This window comes from Hyperoodon ampullatus (genome assembly GCF_949752795.1).
Source record: "Hyperoodon ampullatus genome assembly, chromosome: 12".
NCBI lineage: Eukaryota > Metazoa > Chordata > Mammalia > Artiodactyla > Ziphiidae > Hyperoodon > Hyperoodon ampullatus.
This window is the reverse complement of record NC_136925.1, coordinates 48381881-48397353: the sequence shown is the minus strand read 5'-3', so window position 1 is coordinate 48397353 and position 15473 is coordinate 48381881. Positions and strand designations below refer to the sequence as shown.

The 15473-nt window shown below is 36.3% G+C and overlaps 1 protein-coding gene across 1 annotated transcript in view; it reads left to right on the top strand.

The window, feature by feature from the left end:
* Positions 1–15473, top strand: part of MAN1A1 (mannosidase alpha class 1A member 1) — a gene marked incomplete at both ends in the record, with an annotated part of 167912 nt that overhangs the window by 118941 nt on the left and 33498 nt on the right. Inside the window, one exon of the mRNA XM_079716595.1 lies at positions 15321–15444. Coding sequence (XP_079572721.1) covers positions 15321–15444 — 124 coding nt within the window. The remainder of the gene's footprint in view (positions 1–15320; positions 15445–15473) is intronic.

Genomic DNA, 15473 nt, shown 5'->3' with positions numbered 1-15473 from the left:
GTGAAAGCAATTATATTCCAATAAAGATGTTAAAAAAATATTAATGATAATTCCTCAAAAGAATACTAATATGCTTACATATAGGTATGGAGATGAAGCAAATATGGCAATATAAATATTAACTAGTTATTAAATCTAAGTGGTGGGTATATGGGTAAATCTAGGTGTTTACTGAACTTTTGCTTTACTTGGTCTATGTATTTGAAATTTTTTATTAAAAATAAAGTTTATAAAAGTAGATCTGTGAATATTCTAAATATGAAACAAGAATATGGTCTTAACAGTGTTTAGTCTGCTATTTATATAAAAAGGGATGGATATTTATTCATATTTGTTAGCATAGGCAAAAAATTTATCTTTGAAAAGTGATTCAAGAGACAATAATGATTCTCTGTGGGAAGAGGGAATAGGAAAAGAGAAGATGAGGTAGAAATTGGAAGTAAAACTTTACTTTTTTAATGCTTTTTAATATTTTGAAACATATCTAACAAAAAAATACATTATAGGAGAATATGGCCCTAAATTACCATTAAGAACTGGATCCTAAAAAAAATAGAAAAATAATTTTTCATGCCCAAAAGACTTTTCAGATTTTGGTAAGTCATTAGGCTTGTGTGTATCTAGTAACTATTGTTGACCTGGACATTTAGAGTTCATTTTGGGGACATTAAAAAACTGAACTTGCTTTATTTTGTTGCAAGATTTCAGCATCATTTTTCTTGTTATCTCTATAGCATGTTTGCACTGGGGAGTTTTATTTTTTTTTAAAAGTATATTATGAGTCAGTCATATATATAATTTTTTTCTTTTTTAAAACAGCATCTTGTTTCAAATAATGAATACTGATTGGTCGTTTCTCAGTTTTCACTGCTAATAAATTCCTTTTGCTCTCCTAGACTCAGGTAGTTGGCTTATTTTCATGACCCTACCATATTTAGCAGCATAAAAAGTGGCATGATGTAGTATGTGAAAAGAGTTAGAGCTCACATTCTAGAAGTAGACCTAGCATGGAACCCCACCCCATTCCTGCCATTTAACTGAAGACCTTAGGGAAGTCACCTAACCTTGCTAACTCCCAATTTCCTTTGTTAAATAGTAAGGTAATATTACCTATGCAGTTGTTAAGAAGATTAATTGAATTATATAAACAACCTCCTACCTGTCATGCTCTGATCTAAAAGAGGCACCCATTGCCTATTTTTAAAGTGTAAATTACCAATAAGTCTGTGAAGGACTATTATTTTTGACATTGGTTATTACATTGCTTCATTATTTATAGGTAATTCTAACAAGAATGAAATTTAAACTATTTCCCTTGAAAACAAGACCTTATATGAATGTAAGTTTAGGACTTCCCTGGTGGTCCAATGGTTAAGAATCCGCCTGCCAATGCAGGGGACAGGGGTTCGAGCCCTGGTCTGGGAAGATCCCACATGCCGGGGGCAACTAAGCTCATGCGCCACAACTACTGAAGCCCACGCGCTCTGGGGCCCGCGTGCCGCAACTACTGAGCCCGTGCTCCACAACAAGAGAAACCACCACAATGAGAAGCCCGTGCACCCCTATGAAGAGTAGCCCCCGCTTGCAGCAACCAGAGAAAGCCCACGTGCAGCAACGAAGACACAGCAAAGCCAAAAAAAAAAAGCTTAATTAAATTTAAAATTTAGGTTAATTTCAAGAAATTATTTACAACAATGTCTACTCAAACTTGCCAAGTAAAATACATTTTTGAGTTACCAACTCTTTACCCTTTAGAATTAAGCTTTAAACTTCCTATTGGGTTTAACTCATTGGTTCACAGTTGATTGGATCAGCAGCTCTGGAAATCATAATGTCCTTTACAAACATTAGATATTTACTGTAGTAAAGTAGTTGGCATAATGATCAAGTTTGAGCCTAAGAAAGATTTCTGTGATAGTCCTTTGGAAATCATTCTAAAATGGATGTTGTTGTGTAAGTCCTCTTTCAGCAGGGGATAATTTACGAGAACAATCTTTAATAATTTGCTATGTATATGGATATTTATAAGTGTGTGAATTTTTTAAATGATGATTCATTAAAGACTCATAGTTGATTATTTAGCCACCTTGAAGAAAGGATATACTGTACCTGTCCAGAACAAATTAAGATTTCTTGCCTTTGGCTAGGATGGGGAGAGGGGGAGGGGAATCCCTGGGCAGGATTTTCATATTCTTCCTGATTAATATGTCATCAGTCTGTGCAGCTGTCTCTTACTACTAGGATTTTTTTAAATTAATTAATTTATTTTTGGCTGCCTTGGGTCTTCGTTGCTGCACACAGGCTTTCTCTAGTTGCGTCGAGTGTGGGCTACTCTTCATTGAGGTGCGCGGGCCTCCCATTGCGGTGGCTTCTCTTGTTGCGGAGCACGGGCTCTAGGAGCGTGGGCTTCAGTAGTTGTGGCATGCGGACTCAGTAGTTGTGGCGCACGGGCTTAGTTGCTCTGCGGCATGTGGGATCTTCCCAGACCAGGGATTGAACCAAACCCGTGTGCCCTGTATTGGCAGGCAGATTCTTAACCACTGCACCACTAGGGAAGTCCCTAGGAATATTTTTTGAATTACCTTTTTCTAGAGGACTTGAAAGACATGTAAGAGCTTTCTTAAAGTGCTGCATATTTGGTAGCTTTACAGCGATTAAATTGCTTTAAGGAAGTTGGCTGTTAATGGTAGCAATTTGTTACACTTTTAAAACTTGGGAATGCCTTACTTTGTTTCCTTATTACTTGCATTATAATTTCTACCTCCAAGTGAACATTTGGTTAATTTATTTTTATTGAGCAGATATCTCTAAAATTGAAGAGAAAAAAAACAAAACCAGATTTCTTTTGGTTAGCTAAATGTCAGTTGCTTAATGCAAAAGATAAAAATACTTTTCTGGACTAAACTCTTTATATTTTCAAAGCACTTTCATGTGTATTATCCCATTTGATCCCGCTAAAATAGTAGGAGGTGGGTTGCATAGGTGTTACTTTGTTTTAAAGATCAGGAGATGGATGCCTTAGAGAGTTTAAAGGACTTGCCCAAGGTCACACCTAAAAAGTCTCTAAATGCATAAATAATCTTTAAAGATTATGCAGCCCGTTCTCTGATTTACCTGTAGCCTCTCTGTTGTCTTTTTGGATAAAATATTCTCCATTATTGTTTAAATGCAACTTTTTTTCTCCTCCATTAATGGGGAAATATTGATGAAACTATTAAATCTCTACAGGGAAGAAATAAATCAGTAAATTTGCAGTAGGATCAGAAAGAAATACTGAGAGAAATTAACTTTAGAATACTTAAATATTCAACAGCTATAATTAGCTAAGCTATTGAACAGGTGCGCCTAATACAGTTTTTTAAAAAGTGTTACATGACTTGAGAAACAAAATACTTATAGTTAAAAATGTAAATTTTATGCTTACTTATATACAATAATACTTTGATTTTCACTGTTGAATCTAACTTTTAAAAGAAGAAGTTATTGCCCAGATTTTCAGGATTTTTAAAGCATAATCTTGGGTGAGAGGAGAAGACTTTGTAAATAGGACACAGAACCCCGAACATATATAGGGAAAAAATTGGAAATTTTTACCAAATAAAAATTAATATAGCTGCAAAAAATGGCTAAAATCAAATGACAAACAGCAACTTGGGAAAAAATTGGCAAAACACATGATGGATAAACGGCAGGTTTTCTTAATGTATAAAAAGCTCTTTCTAAAAGCGTTAGTATGAATATGGATGGTTAATATGGCATAACTATAGTATTTAAAAATTAGAAGAGATCTACCTGTTTATCAGTAGAGGATTGGCTTAATGACATGTGATTATCCATTTTATGGAATATTATTATGCAGCTGTTAAAAATGATTATGCTAGAAAGTGTCTGTGATGAGCTGTTAATTGAGACAAAAGTAATGTATATAATATAATATATTTTATTGGAAAGAACAAATCCTTGAGATATATATCTATATAGATATATATCTGTATGTTTGTATGCATATGGGTGGAAAACATTGGTTAACTAGGATTTACAGGTGAGAGACATTACAAGGGGGTAGGGATTCAACATTTAGCCGTTTCTCAGTTCATCTTTACATTGTTTCATTTATAACAATGTGTATACATTACTTATATAATTTTTTTAATTTATAAAAAGTAATAGAAGTGGGAGAGACAGTAACACCAATACATAAATGAGACAGTTTCGTAAACATGTACTTCTCAGAAAAAGATGCACATTGGCCATTGAACATCAGAAGCTCATAAATAAATACAAATTAAAATAGCATGTTATTTAAAATAGGATGTTATTTTTCACCTAGCAAACTCACCAAGTTTTAAAAATTTGATAAATACCCAGAGTTAGTAGCTAGAATGTTCTCATGCACACTCAGTTTGTGTTTGCACACAAACTCATTAGAAGGTAACTGGGTGGTGTTTATTAAATTTTAAATACATACTTTATGACCTGAAAATTCCACTAGTAGGATTTTATCCTAGAGACCTACTCATGAATGTGCAACATTGTTTATAATAGCAAAACTTGAGAACAGAGACAAATGATTGAATAAGTCACGGTGCACCCACACACTGAAATACTATGCAGCTATAATGCAGTAGAGCACCAAGGTACTTAACTCTTTCATGAAACACAGTATGTGGTAATATGTATAGCAGACTTCCATTTGTATTTTTAAAAGTTCTGTCTAGTGACCATGTACTAGGAAATTTCAGAAGGGGTTCCAGTAAATTATTGATGGTGTTTACTCTGAAAAATATTAGGATCTAGAGTATGAGAAGAGAAAGATTTCTTCAAACTGAAAATTTCCTCAAATTGAATAAACTGATGTTTATAAAAAAACTAAAAAAGGAAAATTAAAATGATCAAATTTGACTTTGTCCTTGTAATTATAAATGATGGTTATTATAGCAAAATCTGAGAGAGAGAACTCATGCTTTTCTTTATCATGCCTGCTCCCGTGTCAGTCTTTTGCATCTTCTTAAGTAGCATCAATACCCACCCAGCTGCTAAAGCCAAAAAAACTAGAAATCATCCTTGATTCCGGTCTTCCCTCATCCCCAAATCCGGTTCTTCCTCCAGACATAGCCCGAATCCCTCCATGTCTGTCCATCTCCACAATTAGCACCTAGTCCAGGCCACCATCTGCCTCTTGCCTAGATACCTGCCTGCTTGCTTACTTCCAGGTCTTGCGCTCACATAGTGCATTCTTACCACAGGGTCCAGAGTGAACTTTAACAAAGCAAATCAGATTTTATCACCTCCTATTTAAAACCCTAGAGTGAGTTCCCATTGCACTTAGGGTAAATCAAACGCTTGCTCTGGCCTATCAGCCCTGGGGGATCTGCCCCTTTATCAGCTCTCCAGTGTCCCTGTCACCACGGCCACACAGCCAGCCTCTGTTTTCACACTTTACAGAGTCATGACCCCTTAGGGCACTTGCAGGAACCATTCCCAGGGCCTCACTAACAGTTTCATTTTTATCTTGCTTGTCTCAGCTTGAAACTCTCTTTAACATGATCTTCCCTACAAACCCATCTAAAGAAGCTCCCCGTCAGACTCTGTCACATCAGCCTGTTTTATTCTCTTCTTAATGCTTAACATTACATGATAATTGTGCCATTTTTCACATTGACATCCTACTATTAACTGAAGTAAGTTATCTTAAATTCCAAGAAAGTACATTTTCTTCAAGGACCAGGAGAGCATTTTCATTTTGAATGGGGGAGGGGGGAAATAGCCCATAAACATTGTTACTGTTCTTAAATTGGCATTCGTGCGTGGAACAAGAAGACACTCATCAGAGCTGTAAGATTTATTTTGCACCAAGACTAGCCCCAATCCATAAAACCCTGGAATCCTCCTACTGGTTCATTGCTTTATTTCACAACAGCTCATTTCAGACCAAATCTTTCTAGAAAATCTGGTCTTACCTTAATCTAGTATAGTTTGTCCTAAGCCTAGCCTCTCCCCTTTCATTCCAGATTTCTCTGGAGATTCTTCTCGTAATACCACCAAACTCTATCCTAAGTGGGTTAAGAACAGCAGTGTTCGGGGCCTAATAATTACATAAAATTCTCTGAGCCAGCAAGTTTGCACTGAACCTTAAATGAAAATATAAAGCCCAACCTCCATTAGCAGAGGGTAAAGAAGGAAGGGTTTTTTTCTCTCTTCCTTTTCCTTACAGGTAAAATGAGAGTGGTTATTATTTTCTAATTTCAAAATACTATTTTGATGTTTTCATTTTAGCATTTTATAATGTTTTCTAACAAAGTTACCAAAAGCTACATTTTTATGTCAGCACTCATTTATCTGATTATTTCCTTAAAGGTAAAATAAGTATGATTGTATGGTCTCAAAGTACTATACTCATGTATTCACTTGGGCATTTTACAGAGCTAACACACATTAAATAAAGATTTTTAAAGGTTAGTTATGTTTGTCAGTGCTCATATTTTGAATATTCTACTAAGAAATAGGTAGTTTTACTATCAAAGTTCCACCAAGCATTTTGCTTAGTATTTTGAAACATTTTTCAAATGTTCATATCAGCATTAGGAGGCTACCAAAAGTTCAGACCATGTAAACTACGCATTTTGATTATTCTCACTTTGTGAAAGTTGTTAGGGGGTTAGTTACATTTTTTTTTAGTATTTTTTCCTATAGTATAAAGAATCTTAATTACTGAAAATATATAAACATGTAAGTTAAAGGTAAACAATTGAAAGTGTCTATACATGTAAAATATTTTAACTGTAAGTAGGTAAACCTTAGACTACTTTCTGAATTTTATAAAAAAAAATATGAGTTACAGTAATATTAGAAACGGATTGGTTGCTGAAATATATAAATGCATCAGTCATCAACTTATGGCATTTACTATGTGAATATCTATTTTAAGGGGCAGTGGTGGTAAAAGAAACAATTTTATCTCCACCTTTAGGTCTTATTCTCAGGTTAGAGAAGTGAATTTCAGCATGTGGAAAGATAAATAACAGAGAAGGCAGCACATAGCTAATTATACACAGATGATCCTTTAGCACTGACTGTATTTTATATAAGGATGTCAGTGAGAGCCAAAACAGAACAGTCGTTGATTTCATCATAGTAGCTCAAAGTTCTGTTGAGGACACCTGTCTTTTTTTGTTTGTTTTTTTTAACATCTTTATTGGAGTATAATTGCTTTACAATGGTGTGTTAGTTTCTGCTTTATAACAAACTGAATCAGTTACACATATACATATGTTCCCATATCTCCTCCCTCTTGCATCTCCCTCCCTCCCACCCTCCCTATCCCACCCCTCTAGGTGGTCAAAAAGCACCGAGCTGGTCTCCCTGTGCTATGCGGCTGCTTCCCACTAGCTATCGATTTTACGTTTGGTAGAGGACACCTATCTTTATTGTTGAGTTTTCCTCAACAATTTATTCTTCCTCTTTATTCTTTATTCTCAATTGTCCTCTTTATTCTTGTGTCATGATTTTTCCTAATCTTTATGTTTTTAAAACTTTAGTTGCCACACTGTTTCATAACACAGTTTTCCACAGCCTCGGAACCATACGTTGTACGCAGAAGGCAGAAAAATGAGAATGAAATAGCTTGGTAGCTTTATTCTCCAGCATCTGTTCAGAGTAATCCCTGAATCTGTTTGTTCTTCCCACAAGCTATGAACACATTTTTGTTTGCAGGATCCTTATGTAAAAGTTCAAAACTAATGCTACCATTTCAAATGATAAGGTGGTTTAACTAACCATCTAGTTTCTTTTGGCTGATTAGATTTCCATTAGATGATAAGAGAAATATCTAAATTTACATAACGCAGCTTAAAAGAATGCCCTAGTTATTAGCCCTGATTACCTATATATCATCTGTTTTCTTGAACTTTCTTGCTGATTCATCATTGGGAATTTGAATAGCATTTAGCTATATTTTCTCACTACAGGTTCCTTAATTTAGCATTTGTTTTACTGATCTTGCCTTAAAAACAATTTATTGCCCACCCTGAAGTATAATGATAACTAATTTATTAATCATTAGGGAATGTCTAATGCCCTAGACTTTGGGATTACACAGGTGCATAAAGCAGAATCTGGGTCCCTGAGGATCTTAGAATCTAGTAGAAAGGAGAAATCCTGGCCATTCTGGTTGTGGAAAGAGACTATTGTATACCATTTGGTAAATTAAAAGCCTGGGATCTGTACTGATTTCATTTATCTTGATCTGTAGATGAGCCATAGACCCATAGAATGAAAGGCAGAAAAAGAGATGAATAAACATAGCCAAATCTGACTGTAGTCTTGGATCTTAAGTAATGTTTTGGAATGATGTTATGTGTTAAACTCTTACAATAGTGGAATAATTGTATCTAAAAGGAAGGGAAGTTCTGGCAAACTATTATTAGTGAATTACCATTTGGAAGATGGACTATACTATGCTTCTGTTCCCTCCTGAGGTTTATTCGAAAAGTGAATATAGATCCTTGTCTGTAACTTCCACCTCTCCAGTTTTAAAGGACTTAATGTGATTTCAACAAATGGATTTGAGCTATCCCAGGAGTTCTAGAGGCTACCAAATGTGGTGAGATACAATAGGCCCACGTTGTAAAGAGAAATAACTGTAAATAGTGGACATTTATGCCTCCAATACACATTCCGAAATCCATCCATTATCGGTTTAGACAATTCAACTAACATCTTCCAGCTGGAATCAATGTAGGCATTTTTATTAAGAAATAAGTTAGCTTTATAAAAGGTCCAGACATACCACTAAATTGTTTACAGTGGAAAAAAAAAACTTAAAAATAAAAAATAAATTAGCTTCAGTGTCCATTAGTAGGGGTATGTTTAAGTAAATTAGAGTATATCCATTCAGTCAGATACTATGCACTCAACAACAACGATGATGTACATTGATTGACATGGGAAATGTCCGTGAAAAATGTAATGTATATTTAAAACAACAGGTAGAGTATGATTTTTTTTAAGTGCGATAAATTAAATGTATGTGCATGCCCACACATCCTAAGGGCACTGAAATGCTTTCCCACCAATACTGCCTTTTGGTGGTGGTCTCTGACCTAATGATAGGTTATCCCAGTTTGCCCAATAACTAGGCAGAAACTACATTCAACTTATTTTCAGTCTGTTGAAAGTGGTTTGGTTAGCAAGGCGGTCTTACCCAAAGGGCAGCTGGAAAACAGAATTTTAGCATCTTTGAACCTTAGGAGCAGGTTAGTTATGGAATTAGAGAGGATTTATCCTCTCAGTCTTTGTAGCCCCCAGCCTATCCTCCAATCCAAGATAGTCAAATATAAGGACAGCAGTATTGACTGTGAGACTAAACTAAAATAATAAATATTCAGTTTCGATTCTGTCTAAAATAAATACCTACAAAGTGGGACAAGATATGGATAATTTTAAAAAATTATTTGGGCCCTTGCTTAAAAAACTTAAGTATGAAAATTCTTTGGAGATACAAACCACATGCTGCTGTTCAGAAGCAGTAAGTATTGGATTATGAATTAATTCAGTCAAGTGGCTACCCTTTATTAGCCAGCTTTCCCTGATAGGATAGCCCTCAGGAGACTAGTGCTCCCCAGTCAAAATTTCTGTGCATGAGCTACAGTAGAATCTTGACTAGTCTTAGAATGCCAGTCCCTGGATTGTTAGTCCAAGTCTTAATGAGGTCTTAGACTACAAACTTGAAAGATTGGCACTGTGCAAGCCTTTGCAGGAAGGAAGCATTTGTAATAAGTGAAGCTGAAATTGCTTAATCTCAAAATCAATTAGCTTTGGGAATACATTTAAATGAAACAATCATCATGAACTTTCCAATTATTTTTTTCCTAATCTATGCTAAAATCCAAAAGGAATATTATTGGATTATCTGCTCTTTTGAATTAAATATCCCTGTGTGCCCCGTCATTTGCAAACATAAGTAAACATATACCATGCTATATAGAATGTGGGAAATTTTTTTCTTCCAAAACTTGTTAACTCCGTAGCCGCAAGGAATAGGCTGTATTTTGGACTATGAACTTGAAAGGAGTTTGTTTACTGATCAGCTAATCAGAAATTATTCAGACAAGAATCCTCAAGAAATTTCTTTATTGGTCCATTTCCCATTTCGCAGAGAAGAGCAAGCAGCAAGGAAGAGTAAATTGAAAGTCTGTAGCTAATCAAGACTTTAGAACTATTTAATGCTTTGCTTACATATTCATCTGGCAACTTTTTAGAATTGTTTCAGTTCTGTAAATTCTTTATTTGTTGCATTTGATTATATTAAGTAAATAAATGTATTTGTTAATATTCCAAATTGTATCTGGGTAGTAACTATAGCATATAACTTCAGGTACCTAGATTTAAGATTATTCTGAAGGCGTATACCATCCATCCAGAGCAATCCTCCAGCTACTTGATTCATTACAAGCTCTGGCAAAAGAGCAGCTCTCCCACAGGATTCAAACGTGTGTAGAATAGCATCATTAGTACGGTACTTCCTTCCTCTGGAGCTATTAACCATTCCCAGGAGAGAGAAGAGAAAACACATAACACCCATTGCTTATCAGAGTTACAAGTTCAGTAAATAATTATACCTTCTTGCTTGTGAGTGCAGTAGAATGAGGAAGTATATTATGGCTGCTGCTAAACCACATTCAAATTACAGTCTCTAGAGCAACAACACAGTAATCCACATTTTCAAAAGAATCATAGCAACTCAATTTTTTTTTTTTTTTTTTTTCTGTACGCGGGCCTCTCACTGTTGTGGCCTCTCCCGTTGCAGAGCACAGGCTCCGGATGCGCAGGCTCCGCGGCCATGGCTCATGGGCCCAGCCGCTCCGCGGCATGCGGGATCCTCCCGGACCGGGGCACGAGCCCATGTCCCCTGCATCAGCAGGCGGACTCTCAACCACTGTGCCACCAGGGAAGCCCGCAACTCAATTTTTTAACTTTTTTTTTTTTTTTTTTTTTTTTTGCGGTACGCGGGCCTCTCACTGTTGTGGCCTCTCCCGTTACAGAGCACAGGCTCCAGACGCGCAGGCTCAGCGGCCATGGCTCAGGGGCCCAGCCGCTCCGCGGCACGTGGGATCTTCCCAGAACAGGGCACGAACCCGTGTCCCCTGAATAGGCAGGCAGACTCCCAACCACTGTGCCACCAGGGAAGCCCCCGCAACTCAATTTTTTAAGACATGTTTATAATTGCAATTGCCATAATCAGTTATTTTCTGATGTGATGTTTTACTTTCAAAGAATTATTACCTGTGTAGAATAGTGAAATTTTAAATTAAATTAAAAGTTGAGACACATGTATTAAATAATACTCCAATTTAAAATGGAAGAACTGGAGCTTGGAGGAAACCTAAATAAGTGAAATTAGAATGATAGCAAAGTTTGAAGTTCTATTCCAGGATACTTTGAACCAAACACTTGACAGCTCCCCAGTCATGTTAATTGCCTTTTCGTGTCTGTATATATTTCCATATGCTGAGTCATCATTTTGGCTTAAAATGCAGTCATTATAACAATATTGGCAATATTTGGCTTAAAATGCAGTCATTGTAACAATATTGGCTATATATATATATATATATATTTTTTTTTTTTTTTTTTTTTTTTGCGGTACGCAGGCCTCTCACTGTTGTGGCCTCTCCTGTTGCGGAGCACAGGCTCCGGACGCGCAGGCTCAGCGGCCATGGCTCACGGGCCCAGCCACTCTGCGGCATGTGGGATCTTCCTGGACCAGGGCACGAACCCGTGTCCCCTCCATCGGCAGGCGGACTCTCAATCACTGCGCCACCAGGGAAGCCCAATATTGGCAATATTTAAATGTTCTTCCCTTTCATGCCTGCCTTATGGAACATACAGTTTCTGAACACAAACTGTTATTTTATCTTTAAAATATTTTTCTAAAATATTATTAGTGCTTGTAAAATAAAGATAGAGAACATGATTGCCTTTAAAATACTATGATAGCAGAACTAAAGTTAAAGACATTTAAAATCCCCTATTCTCTCAAATTAAATTCATTTTGAGCCAGAGGTCTAGAAAGCTTAGCCTTTGGTGTCGTGGGATGCCCAGGGCACCCTGACTCCCAGACCAAGGGAGCAGAATCTTTCTTGACTCATTTCCCTTTATCACAGACTCACCATATTCATGTCAAATGCCCACTGTCCATATATATTATTTTATATATGCTGTATTTAAAATGGATACACTGCTGTATTTAAAATGGATAACTAACAAGAACCTACTGTATAGCACAGGGAACTCTGCTCAATATTATGTAACAATCTAAATGGGAAAAGAATTTGAAAAACAATAGATGCATGTATATGTATAACTGAATCACTTTGCTGTACACCTGAAACTAACACAACATTGTTAATCAACTATACTGCAATATAAAACAAAAAGTTTAAAAAAATTAAAAAATAAAAATACCAAAAAAAAGAAATTAGAGCCATACAAATATATAGATTTTTCAGTAGACTCATAGAATTTAGAGACAAAAAAGATCTTAGAAATTGTTCTGTGAGTGACCAAAACTTGGTTCTGACTCACTACACATTTGCTGTGCAAGCAGGGAGCCACTTCCCCAACACACAGGTATTTCAGCTGCGATGGCCCATGGCATGTGCCTCATGCTTTTCAGGCCAATCTCTATGTCTTTACAGCTTTGCCTAAGAAAAGGCAAATGACCTTATTTAATATCTAGATATAATGCTGCCCTATCTGATTTCTTGAAACTCTTCCCTGATTTACATTTAAGAGCCAGTGTAACCATTGATCTTATCATTTTACTGAAACACATTAATTTTGTAGATTGGAAGAATGGCAACCAAAGCTATACTTTCATATAAACATATATGTATTCGAAACCCAGCTTCCTTTCTGTTCACATGATATATCCTTTGCTAGTGCTTTTAATGTTTTGCTCCCTATATAATTAGTGATACAGTGCTGTTTTCCTTCTGATATGAATGTGTGCAAAGACAAAGAGATTATATATATATATATATATATATATATGAACCTTTTTAAATCTTTTTTTTAACATTGAAATTTTTTCAGTATATCTCTGATTTTCTCTTGATTAACCACATTAATAGCAGAGAACAAATGCCTGCATACAAAAGTAATTTGAATTTTACTTAGTACATATACAGCTTAAGTTTCACATCTGAGTGTGCTGCCACAGCCTCTAACACCCTGAACTTGAAAAGAACCAGTCCCTGAAGATCTGGAAACTGGGCTGGGCTCCTTGGCATGCCATCCTCTTCCTTCTCCAGGGTGAAGTCATCATTCCCTCTTGTCCTGATATTGTGGCTTTTATAGTTTTCTGGAACATAGAAATTTGGAGTTTTGCTAAATAGGTTTGTTGACTTTGGTCAGTGATAGAACGGTTGGAATAAAAAAATAACATGTCATGACAGCAAATTAGTGACCGATTACTGTATGCATTTGCCATACATTAATAAAATTTGAAAGTAGCTGTTCATCCTATTTGGATGATTGGATATTTCTTTTATCTAAGCCAACGATGAAAATAAAAACTGACTCTCAGTCCCAGAAGTTAATAAATGTAAGGCATTTTCTAAAATAAATGAATATGTGGTTTTCAGATCTCTGTCTTTTATTTCTGTTTATTTTTTATTAGGTTTACTATAAATCCGTGTTTGGGAGCAAAATCTAGATTTTACTCCAAAAAGAAACAGGGAATAAGAGGGTGGCAGCCTACAGTGTCAGATACTAGATTGTCATCATTGTTTTCCTTTTCATCAGCATCCTCAGCATGCCTGTGGCAGAAGCAGTGACAGAACTGGAAGGGTTTACCCAGGGTTGTGAATGTGTAAAATGAAAAACAAAGGGGATAGGAAACCTAGGGGACACCAAGAGCAGTATGTCAATGGGGCCAACTTAGAAAGAGAGGAAAGTGAGAAATCCACAAGCCTGCAAGGTTTGGCTTCAACTTAACTTTGCAGCCTTCTCTCCTGCCACCTTCCCTTCCCCCCACTCACCAGTCTCAGGAGCTACCTCAGGTTCCTGGCTAGCCCTTCTGCTGTGTGTCTCTCTGTGTCCAGATTCTTCTCTCCATTCTTCCCTCACTACTTGTTATTTACCCTTCAAGAATCTACTCAGGACTCGCCTCGAAGAAGCCTTCTGTGATCCCTTCCATGTTGGATTGCATGTCCTGGCCCTAGGTGCTCAGAACGCTTCACACATTTAACTTGGCACTTACTGTATGTGATTGGAATTATTTACGCTTAGGTCTTTCTTTCCCATTACGCTATAAGGTCCTTAAGAGTGCTTTATTCATTATAAGGGTCCTTGTAACCCAGTGCCCTGCATAGTCCCTGGCAAAGTGTAGGCATGCAGTAAATGTGAGTCTGAATGAAAACCAAAATGTGGGTTTTCAGCTTTTGGGAAGAGAATTTATTGGTCAGGAGAATCATTGACTTTATTTGAATTATCACCTGTGTTTGACATTTTAAGTAGCTCTCCAGAAATAAACTGTACCCAAGGGTATGACCATGTCTCAAGAGCCCCTTTATGTGTATTTGTGTCAGTGTATGTGTAAGACTAAATCTTTTTAAAAAGCATTTCACTAAGATGAGCCACAAGGCAATAATTTTTTAAGCTTGTTGCTTTGACCTCTTTTAGATTTGAATCACATAATTTTGTTGAAGTTCTTGAGCGTAGATTAAATAGGTCATGGAATAAATGAGTGCCTTAGAAAATAGGTAAAATTGTGTGAAGGGAAACATAAGAAAGGGAGTCTAGTAAATGGGGAGGAAGTTTAAAGCAGGGTGGAATGAGTATATAACTAACGAATCTTTGAAATATATCTTATATCCAAGAAAAAGGTTGTATATAATGTGAATGTCTATAAAAATCCCTGGACTCTCAGACTGAAATTAATTAAAATGTTGAAAGGCTTAATATGGGATATGGAGCATGATAGGGGTGTTTTGGTCTGATTTTGTTTTATATTCTACTTGGAATGGGTATATATCTCTTTATGGCACCTGTACCTTCTAAAATATTTGTTCATCAACAGCAAGCACGTAACAACTTCTTTCTGACTTAAGTCAAAAGTAATTTTCAATTTGAAGATAGGAATCAAAGCCTGAAACCAGTAGCCAAAGAAAGCAACACTGGATATTTTAAAATATACAGAGCAAACTATTAACTGAGGTGCCATTATTCAAAAGCTGTCTCTTTCACTTCTACTACTTAGAGCTGCAAAAAATGGAATCATTCTGACCCATAACTCTTCACTTTCTTCTCTTCTTTAGCGGGATTGGAAGGAATTGGCCCTGGGCCTCAGGAGGCAGCAGTATTTTGGCAGAATTTGGAACTCTGCATTTGGAGTTTATACACTTGAGCTACTTATCAGGAAACCCCATCTTTGCTGATAAGGTGAGATTCTCCAATATACCTTGCACTGC